General features: G+C 39.8%; 1 protein-coding gene across 5 annotated transcripts; it reads right to left on the bottom strand.

Moving 5' to 3' along the window:
• Positions 1-426: 426 nt before the first annotated feature.
• Positions 427-8,517, bottom strand: LOC107224323. Of its 5 annotated transcripts, none has more exons than XM_046737254.1 (7): positions 8,187-8,507; positions 5,641-6,031; positions 4,064-4,470; positions 3,074-3,173; positions 2,856-2,960; positions 876-1,034; positions 427-793 (listed from the first exon to the last, which is right to left on the bottom strand). In XM_046737254.1, the coding sequence occupies exons 2-7, from the start codon at positions 5,926-5,928 to the stop codon at positions 737-739; spliced, it is 1,116 nt and encodes a 371-aa protein (XP_046593210.1). In that variant the 5' UTR covers positions 5,929-6,031; positions 8,187-8,507; the 3' UTR covers positions 427-736. The 5 variants fall into 5 exon arrangements, with proteins under 5 accessions (XP_046593210.1, XP_046593209.1, XP_046593213.1 ...); XM_046737253.1 differs by having other exon boundaries at positions 5,641-6,010; XM_046737257.1 differs by having other exon boundaries at positions 5,641-5,777.
• Positions 8,518-11,357: the final 2,840 nt, after the last annotated feature.

The raw sequence follows: 11,357 nt of genomic DNA, 5'->3' as shown, positions 1-11,357 counted from the left end.
ACTTCATCTTCTTCGTAATTCGTGGAACATGGGGTTAGGAGCTATTTATGGAGAACATGTCATGAGATACCGTCATTCCGGGAACGTTTGACGAAAAAATTCTTTCTTGTTTGTTAATACGCAGAATGATTTATATATAAACATGTAATTGTATTTGTTTCAGAACCTTTGGTGAGAAAATCTATTGTTTTCGATCACCGATTCGTCTTTGGTAGCTTCTCATATATTATGATCATATGTTCACGAAATGATATCGATGCTCGCGAATTGGCGAAACATGAAAGAACATCCATTTTTGGCGGTACATTCAAAATGTACGGACGTTTTTTGCCACACCTAGCACTATTTATGATTGTTACAGTTATTCATTCTTCATAAGGTTGATGCGTACCAACTACTGTAATCGCGTGAGACCAAGTTACATTCGATATTTCACGTACCTATTATGTTTTATTGAAAAGGATCGTTACAATACACCGGCTATTCTCCGAATTTTCACCAAGCAATTCAAAGACGAATGAAAAATTTGAACCGTCTGCTTTTCCTCTTATACCTCAGACTAGGTGGGTATGATCACCTCGTCATGTGAAATGAAATCGGAGAATCACAGTCGAATGAAATTTTCGATGCCCGACTGCTGGGTTTGAATTACTAGACCAGCGGATATACAGAAAATTGGGTACGTGTCGTGATGCAACAAAATCGTTGCGATCCTGCGGATTATCTGCTTCCGTATTCACTCGCCGAAAATAGCGAGAAGCGTTGCGATATACGAGAAACTGGTTGATAACCCCTGGAATAAAGAATGAAAATCAGAAGGTTGAGCTAGTTTGTGAAAAAGTGAAAATTGTACCACAGGCTCGTCATGTACGTACAGCTCCAAACGTTTCCAGGTTCAAGGCAGGAAGCAGGCCGTCGATTTTGATTATGACTGGATCATTGGCCCTTTGCATCATCATCACTACCGAGCGTTGCATCTTGGGCGATTTGCCTAGCCACTGGCCATGTAAAACGGATTCCGATAGACGTTGACTCTTCGGGGGAAATTGAAATTAATCATCGATTTTAATGACCAACGAACGTGCAGGTGATAACAACACATCGATAATTCGATTGAGCTAAGAAAATGGTGCGCAAAATTTTATGACGATTTTTGAAGTACGGCAGAAAAATTGAAACAAGATATTCCATAAGTATCCAAGGTGGTCATGCCCCGATAAAATGACCGAAGGTGAGCTATCCTGTTTATTATCACTATCATTATCACGATCATTTTCGTTGTTGTTATTGTTACCATTATTGTCATCATTGCTACATATGTGCCAAACGTGCTGCCGAAGAGCACAATTGGCCAAGTAGTGCACTTGGCTGATCGTTGGAATTTTTCAGTTCACACGCGTACAAGTATTTCTTCCATTATTGCGAATTGTTTTCATTCGGTGAACTTTGCAATTGGATTCTTCGATCGCAATCCGGGGATCGCCAGACTTCACAATTCAGCTGAGCATCAGCGCTAGTTTAGAGTTTAAATGAATATTACCAAGGTTGTTCCGCGTGATTCCTGTATCCTTGTGCTGATTACCCGATTCGTATTCGCGCTGCCTAATGCTCAATAACCAAAAACTGGTAATACAGTACGTTCTCCGATGTGTAACGACTCACATGTATGTTCACGTTCATTGGTCACAGCACCGTAAATGTATCAACGGTGGAGGTTATCGAGTCGAATATTGATACAAGCTTTCATCTTTCGCAATAAAATCGAAAAAATGCCTCACCGTTGACATAACTTTCCGACATTTTCTTGATTTCCGTGACCAATGTCAATTTCTCTGATATTTCCATGTTTACCCTGACTGTGGACACTGTTGTTGAATGACTGACGATATATTTGTACACATGCAACATTATACTCAACTCTTAAGACTTTGCAACGAGCAAACTTCCGGTACCGTGGCAACTTCTTGCCTCCACAAATATAGCTTTTGAACGAGAACATTTCGTGTCATATTGCAAGGGAATGATCAAAAATTGATCCGGGCTTTAATACCGTCATTCGACACCTTCACGCTCACTTAGAGCCTAATAACATTAACCCTGGAGAGAAGGTGAGGATTTTTTATTAAATTTTCGTGAAAGTTTGTGCTCGCGAAACTTCTCGGAAAGGAGGGTGAGATATTTTTCGTTTACTCCTACTTCGCCAAGCACCAAAGATGCCGAGCAAAATGTTTGCGATGTGCGTACCAAAACGTTAACCTGCATTTGTTAAGCTGCACTATTAAACGGCGTACCACCATACGAATCCTCTGCGTTTTATTCGGCCACCTTCTGTGGATGTTGAAACATCAACACCATTTAATAATGTTAATCACCAACGTTTCGATGGAGATCGGACTTCAATTCTACATATTTCTCACCAGAGATACATTCATGTGACACGCCGTATGTGCTCATGCTACAAATCCTATTTTCCGTGCCATCTTCACTCAAAAACAAGAACACCGGTACTTTCAATAAGCGTCACTACTTGATAGTTGACTTTTAAGCAGTGGTGGTCATAAAAACTACAAAGTAGCCTAGTTGTCGACGTAGGTAACGCAGAATAGTCTTTCTTGCAAATTTGTGTTCAACAGGCGCAGACGCTCGTCTGAGACTCATATCGCAAATTTACCCTCGGCGTAAAAAGACCTTCTTTTCCTCCGCTATGCACAATCTACTGTTGAGCTTCAATCATTTAATTTATAACGATTGCTGAAGTACGATTTCGGTCAGTTCGAAAATCACGAGCATTACAAAACTGAAGTCTTGCCAGACGTGATTAGAAAAACTCGACAAGAAAAACTGAAGTCATTTACCAACTGAGCCATGTAGTCCGCTGGCCAGGCGTACAAAAACAGATGGACCATGGCTATCAGCTCGAAGGCCACCACCTTGACGAAATCAAGTGTGTAGAATTGCCTCTGTATTGACATGGAATGCAAAATAAAATTAAAAAATTTTGATCGCCTGCACAGATAAAAAACACCCAACGTGTCGGACCATATTAATTTTATCCGTTACTAATCAATCTTACAAAAGTGATCACGACTCCTCCAAACATAACGGCAGCGAAGTTCGATGCGGCCACCGCTAAAGCCATACGACCCGCAGTCTTCGACAGTCTGCTCGCAAACCTGGAAATTGTCAAACTGTTAACCAAACCCATTTAATTTTCTAGGAAATATCAAAATTTTCAAGCTGGTGGCCTAGTAACAAAAGAGTTGACAACATTTTTCTTTCAACGCGACATGGATGATTTGAATTGCCCATGATTCCTCATTTCACCTGCTGTACGACCAAACCGAAAAGACAAGCTGAACGCTTGTTTCGCAAAAACTAAAGTGTGTATTTCTCGGCAGAAAATAAAACTGCAAAGCAGGGAAATGTTGGAGAACAGGCTTTTAATGTTGATGCTCACATTGATGCTCTGCTGCAAAATGCAGGGAAAGCTGATCGGCCTTGGAATGCAATTGCTTGAGATCTGTGACTTTTTCATTTTTTACGAAAAAATTATCCAACTCACGAATGAATGTTTCTCGAGGTTTCATGCACCTGCCAAAAATATTTCAGAGGGCAAGAGAAAAGAGGATGCTTCCAAACGACGATATTTCGCAATGTTCCATTTGCCCGAGGTACAAATCCGTCGAGTACCTTGGCACAAGAGGACAACAGATGCATTTGTTGTTACAAATGTTGTTTTTCCCGAAAGTTCGAACATGGAAAATAGGCGATGGTGAAATTTTATTATACTCGACACTCGATCTATTGGAATTTTGTCAGATTTTCAAGTTGCGTCGATGAATAAAATCGTTCTAAAAAATTGTAGAAAACCCAAGTCGAGTCGAAAAAATATCTTTTGAAAACTGAACGCCTTTCAACGTGAGAACAATCACAGGAATAATCACGAGCCCAATTCGAGAGCTCAAGGGTCAGGTCCAGGTCGGAATGGTATGGAATGCCTCGTTTATTCTTGTGAAAGGTGCATCAACAAATTAAAATTGACACGGACACGAATTAATCATACTTTAGCGATTCTTGGTGATACAGAACACATCTGTTGACTTCATTCAATTTGCTCGCCCTTTCGATTTCCGTGTTCACGATATCAAATCTGGCAGCGGCGAACCAGGTTAAAACAGCGAAGATCAGGCTCATACACAATGCGGATGCAACTTGGAAAGCAGTGAAAACATGTGAGCCGTACAGAAGAGCCCAAATCCAAATTGGCTCCATTGAAAACGGGTATGCGGCCTTAATCGGTAAGGGCTGAGGTAGAACAAAGGGTGTCATAAGGTACACGATCCCACCGAGAACGATCACTGCGATAACCGTTACATGGAGTAATGAACACTTTTTCACGTAGAACCGAATCACAGCTAGTTCTTGATCCGTAGCATTTCTCACGAACGTCGTCATTTCGGTTATCAATGCCTGGTAAAAAGTTTTTGAAATGAAAACACTGTTTTGTTACCATGACAAAGAATGTAAAATGCGACTTTTGACGGCAAGTTTGGAAAAGATGCGTACAGTTTTTAACCAGTAATTTTCTACGAGCCCCGTATTTTTGTGAATAATTCGACGTGGCATTATAGTAGGTAATTTGTGCGTACAATCACTTAGTGCGCGAGTCTGCAAATAATTGAATTATGAGTAGTTTCATGTATTCGTCATGCGAGACACTTCACTGTATTGCGACAAGTAAATTGGAAAATTCCATCGAATCATCTGAAACATCATGCATCTGTACCAAACTCGCACAGTTTTCATTCGACGCAACGGCTATTTTCAGAACATGAATTACAGAACCGACAATCAGTTTATGCAACTTTGCGTGTCTATACGACGTGGACAGTTCTGCGTATCGTAGGTTAAGAAATTCGGAAACTGCTTGGGCATGAAAAAGACAGGCAGGATGGAAATTCATCGAATATCTGGCGACTATCTTTGCAAAGACCCAAATGTTTCCAAGTACTTGGTGATGGGTGGTGTACAGAAATGCGAAAGTCCAAAGAGTCGACGGGACGAAACCCCGAAAGTTGAACCAACGACAGTTAAAAATCTATGAAGACCATAATTGCGAAAAGATGACTTGTAGAAAAATGAAAGTTACGAACGGAAAAATGTACCTACGGTTAAACTCATACCGACGGATTTTTTTTTTTCTATTACGAATTGAGAATGGGCAATATCACGAAGGGAATTAATTGAGTTGCAAAAATATCGAACCATCAAAAAGTCGACTTTGCAAATGTCAGAATCGGGCCTTCTTCGAAAGTTGGCGAATCCGAATTATCAGTAACGACCGAACAAAGATTCGAAAGCTCGAAATCCCGAGACCCACTAAGGCAGAATGGATAAAATACCATAAAGTCACATCAGTCACATAAATTGCTTCGGTAAAAATATCCAGTCAGTTTGTACTACGTACAGCGAAAGTTTTAAAAGTTGTTATAATTTTCATCGACCATAACTGTGACACGGAATTTCCCTCCGCGTGAAATTTACCATGCACGTTCACTGTCAGATAATTAAACATCGGCCTGTAACTCATTTTCTTTTAACACATATTAATAGGGCAATGAAGAGCCGTTTATACTCAACTCGAAGGCGGTCTTCGTCGATATGACAGATGAAGACAAATGCCATCGTACCAGATAGTGCTGTCATCTCTGTCATGCATAAGAACAAGTTGAGGCGGTCTTCTCTGTTGCGGTAAATATTGAATATCTGTGCTGAAACTATAATTATTATATTAGCCGTCGATAAGATCCTCAAAATCCGACGTCTCAGGATGATGATACGCTTAGTGCCAAGAGGCAGCGGCCAACCGAACATCAGTCTCGTCGATGTTTTTACGAAGCGAATCGTCGTCTCTAGCGACAAGTACATCTTCACAAGTTCTTCTTTCTGTCGAACTTTCTCTGGATTTCAAATTCTTCTTTGTTTGGTGAGGAGCCACCGATGGATTAGTCTGTTCCAATTGTCAAATAGACTTGACGTGAGCTAGTGGATACCGGTGCACGTCGTAAGTAATGGGCGCCAAGAGTCGGTACAAGTGAGAACTCAGGGAATACTTAATCGGTAATTTCGTATGAAAATGCGAGCTGTCTATCGTGAATCATCGTCGAGATGAAGTGGCATCGATGTACGTTGGGAACTCTTGTTAAAATTACTTTCGTGAAAATATTGCGAGGATACGGGTCATCGTCAGCCGATTTCGGTACGTGTGGACCCGTACGACACGAGAAGTGACAAAATTTTACAAAAACCTTACAATCGTTATGCCGACGTTTGAGTAACTTTGCGAGGTTTTCTGTGATTCTGTTATCTCTGTTAACGTAGTATACAAAACGAAATGCGAGATTGGAGTTGAAGCTGTGACGTTGCCGGGTTAAAAAAACAGAATCGTATGATTATTAAATTTGACGATCAAATGAATCAGCGAAGAACACGAAGAAAATTAATCAAAGATTCCATACAATCGGATAGAAATTATAGGGTGAAATTGAAAAAATAATGTGAAATAAATTCCTAAAGTATTGCTAGGTACAACAGAATCGCGCCTTGTTGAAATATATTGCGGTTTGTGCGTTAGGTTCAAAAATGCATATTTACGACGTCTAATTTTCTACTGATAATTGATCATCACATGTCGGCATATTGACGAATATAGTGAGCGAACTGGAAAGCTTGCATTGTAAACTTTCCATTTGGATACTTTTATCAACGAATGTGCAGCGCGAGAAGTAGTGCTTTAACTTTCACGTTTTGATTGATTATAAAGAATACTCGAAAAGGAATATTATTTCCGAACGTAACGCTCATCCGTAATTCTATTGATTTGATTGAAAGCAGAAAATAGATAATCCATTAATGAAAACTTATACTTCTTTTAATTACAAATTTGTCAGTTAAATTGTTGTGTTTTGAAAACTATTAGATTCAAAATAAAATATTGAAGAGAAGAAACTTGGAGCTTTTGCACTTGATTCTTTACGCATGAAAAAAGAAAATAGTCAATCGCGTCTCTCACCTCACCGTATGAGATTTTTGTTGTAAATAAATAATTGCATTTACGCCGACCAGCCCACATTCATCGATACATTCATTTTTTAACGATGATTAGATATGACATACCTTGATTACGTACAGTAATAATCATGCCTCGTTTTTAAATACGAAGTTCTTTATATTTAGCCAATTTTACACGTTAAAACTTTTCCAATATGAACCCGTGCAACCTTTTACCCTGGAGAAATTTTCTCTGAAACCCCCTAATTATTGATTCACAACTTTGTTTCTAAAACATGTCTTTCTCCATTAAAAATTGAATCCTTGGGCGAACAAATTTCGACCGGAACTTTCTCAGAAACGGAATCGCAGATTAAGGTATCCTTTTCAAATTTACCATAGAAAAAACCGAGGAGAAAACTTTTTCATCAAGATGTGGAGTTATTTTCCGACGGCTATAAAACAGTCAACAACGAGCGTGTTCAAAAATACGTACCGAGGCCACAAAAAATTGAATTCGTACACTAAATAATTGTGGCAGTTACAATTCGCTTGTAAGATTTCCGGAACTTCAACCTATCGGAGCTTTCACAATTCGGAACTTCGACAGCACACCCGCAGAATAGTAGCCAAAACAAGCTTCACTAACAACGACAATTGCACACGAATGAATGTTGACTCGAAGTGCTATGAGAAGAATTGGAAACTGGATTGTCATAATTGTGGTCAAGTTGAGCGCCTGTGATGTATTCCACGAGAATATCCTAAATGCCGTGCGACTGAAGAATGGTAATGCATTGAATGTTTTAGCAGAGAGGAGGATCCAGATTCACGGATTGTAAAAAACTTTGTGAATTTGTAAATTATGCGGTGAGAAGGATTTCATAGAACGCGAAACTAACGATGCGCGAGTTGAAGAATCACATACGTCGAACAACTGGCTTTGTTTTTCAACGAACGGATGCAACTTCGTTGTAACATTTGGAAAATAAAATGATGGAGATTTCATGACTAATATTCATGAACACATTATTGAACTTTACAATGATTCCATGTACCATGATTGGCGCCCATTAGACATTTTTTATGAAGATCAACATGAATATTTTTTGTTCAAATATTCACCAGCTACTTACTCGTTATTCAGGGATTACGAAATTCAGTCAGAATACTCCAAGATCCATCGCTCGTACAGTAATTTCAGTTCACAGTAAATATTTGAGAGAAATGAAACTCAAGGTCTGCTACTCCGTTCTTTCCTTCTCCGACAATGAGAAGGCAATGAATCTTACTTACAGTTTCGTTCTACGCTGATTGTGAGAAATATCTGCTTCGTGTTTTGCGCAGTCCATCGGCAGAACGGCACGCAGCTAAAAGCCGTTTGATTCCAACGGGGTAGAACTCGGCGATTCCTGGCTAACTATTGGCTGAAACAAGTATGCGGAGGGGGCCTTCTGGTTCGCAGACTTGAAACCAAGGATACATTGTACGCAACGTAATCGTTAAGTCACGCCTTGTTTTCAACTACAACGGCGATAAATGATTAGCCAATATACACATGCGAGTGTGACTCGTCTCGATGACAGGTCGATTACAACACTTAATAATGCGGGAAAAATAATTGTCTGTGTTAATTCTGCCGCATTATGGACGAATGTTTGCACATGAAACATCAAATGTGACAGGAGGATATAATAGAAGTTGAAGTTAGTAACGTCGTCATACCGAAAGACGAAGAAAAAATCGACTATTTCGCGATTTTCGAATGACTTTGAAGGAGTCGAGTTTTCGCAATATCAGGAACTGACAGTACGATATCCGTGGCGTCTGTTTTTGACAATTGATTATTGATCACCGAGATAATGAGAATTTAAAGAGTGAAAAATTGCCGTTTAGACTTCCTTAAGGAGATAACCACAACACACTATGGTAAGTGTACCAGTTACCGACACGTTTAGACCCAACTACCGAACCCTTTATTCTCCAAAATTATAAATTGACGGTAGAAATTGCGAACTTCTCGATGACTAAAACCAATTGCTAGAGAGTTACACACTAGAAATTCATTTTTTGGTAACTTTAGATCCAAGGATTAAACAGATACAACCAAAGAAGGTCAATAACTGGTGCACTTACCGTATTCCGTACGGAAAACACGGAAGTACCAGTCGAAGCCCTAAGGTTAGAATGAGCTCGGCCTTCGTATGACAGGGGACTCGGTGTTGGCCTGAATACGGAAAAAAAATGGTGAAAAAGAGAGGGAAAAAGGCACACGAAATATTAGATCGACTTTACCTCCCCGCAGTGCGTAATTTTGGCATACCTATTTCGAATTTTAAACCGATGTTCCACATCAGAGTCTAACAACCGCATGAAAAATCGAAATATTTTATCAAGTTGAATGTATTTCAATTTTTGATGAAAATTTTCTTCTCAAAATTCATTATCGACCAGACAAAAAGCAGGGAGATGAACTTATGTACACAAATTTTCATTATTTGATAGCATCCTCGAATCATGTACCAGATTTACTTCTGGGAAAGTGAAATTTATATCATCGTTTTCAACGTTCGGAGATTCAGTATTGATTTGGTATCGAGAGACGCTGTCTCCATCAACAGCATTGCGTTACGTCCCAGCACTTACGTTATTACAATTATTCCGTATTTATGCGGACCCTGTCAACTCATGTCTCGACACGTGTCTTTCCTCACGATACGTTCCTCAACGTAGCGTCCGTACGACATTCTCTGTCCTCTATGTTATTTTCATATGACAGTACGAACGTGTTAGGGTGGCCGTTGTCGCTCGATAAGTTATATCCTTTTTGGGTCAAGATCGGCGGTCGTCAATCGCACCAAGTACAATGAAAACATGAACGCGCGCGACCCGACGCACTATGTTTAACCGCGAGGAGATCCCTACAAGTTTCACAGCGGCATGGATGTTTGAAGAAAAAGAAAATTTTTTCTCTCTCCAAGTTAGACTTACCACCCATGGAGTTCTTATACTTCTCGAGAATCAACGGAACCACACATCTGGAAAACCATCGGCTCATTCTGCTACGTTGAATATGGTTATGGTTGTACCCTTTCAGTCTATGTCACATACAGTCGTTGTCATCAACGGTTGATTGGGAAACTTGGAATTACTCGGCTCAATTGCAGAGCTGACTGGAATTCGCACTTGAGTGGGAACGCGGGAGCTGCGAAGTTGAAGTTTATTGATAAATTGTTCGCTGATTAATGTACATTCAATTATATGTTACGATGTACTTGCGGACTTGATAATTTATCAGATTGATTTGTTGCTTTTATTTCACACATGAATGCAGCGACTCAAAAAGATTCGTCGGACGTAACCTCGTACGTGGACACATAATTCACGGGGATACAACTTTACAGAATAACATGAGAGCTTTGCTGTCAAATTGCATATTCAATCACAATGTGAAGAAATAGTGTGACTAAGAATAATGCAACGATACGAAACGATGTCCCACCAAATCGAATCCGTCGAGATATTCGAAGAAGTCTCACGCCAAATGGACGCCGCAGGAGCTCGAAGGGAATAGCAGCCATCGACTTCTCCGTAATTCTTCGACGCCGTTCAATATCGCGTATCGGAAGATCTTCCCAATCGACAAAGATTCGAAACTTTCCATTAAGACCTAGATCAAAATGTTATCGGTGCCCGAAGAGCAGCAACGTGATAACTTGTAGAAAGCTTCGCCTACAGTGTCTTGGCGGCGATTTGACTCCGCGAATATTGAACGCGACATCGAATAATATCGTTTTCATTTTGTTGAGACGTTGCCACGGCCCCAACTAACGATAAGTCACGCTGATTACAAGTAGCCCAATGAAATGCTGTACTCGTGCTCAACTGCCTTAGTGTATTCGGAGTAAGCTTGTAATCTGAGATCACGTTCTAATGGTTTTTTTCTTCAAAAACGAAGTTTACATAATAGAACAGGTTTTGATCAATTCACAATAACTGTATCTTCTGTTTTACTTAATTGCAATTCGCTTTCTGATGAATTCGATTGTTTGTCCTCCAAGTCTCTGGAGCGCTTTGGTGATTTCTATCGATTAGAATGTAGACGAGCTTGTAAACCTTCAAGATTTTCGATTGATTCTGAAAATTTGGAGTCGCCTTTCTCATCATTTTATATTACATTACGCAAACTGTAGAATTATATATCTAATATTCTCGACTCTTTCGAAACATTATATAATCTCCGATTGTTACACACCGACATTTCTTACACGTACTGGGTCATTTAGTCGTCGCGGAACACGAGTATG

The sequence above is a fragment of the Neodiprion lecontei genome, chromosome 4, assembly GCF_021901455.1.
Source record: "Neodiprion lecontei isolate iyNeoLeco1 chromosome 4, iyNeoLeco1.1, whole genome shotgun sequence".
Lineage (NCBI taxonomy): Eukaryota > Metazoa > Arthropoda > Insecta > Hymenoptera > Diprionidae > Neodiprion > Neodiprion lecontei.
The sequence above is the reverse complement of the archived record's forward strand: the minus strand, read 5'-3'. Positions and strand labels throughout refer to the sequence as shown.

Coding starts and splice junctions, on each gene's coding strand:
- LOC107224323 (XM_046737254.1), bottom strand. CDS start 5,928: ATGTACTTGTCGCTAGAGACGACGATTCGCTTCGTAAAAACATCGACG. Junction 2,961..3,073: donor GAGGAGTCGTGATCACTTTT/GTAAGATTGATT, acceptor ATGTCAATACAG/AGGCAATTCTACACACTTGA. Junction 1,035..2,855: donor CGGACTACATGGCTCAGTTG/GTAAATGACTTC, acceptor TTTCCCCCGAAG/AGTCAACGTCTATCGGAATC.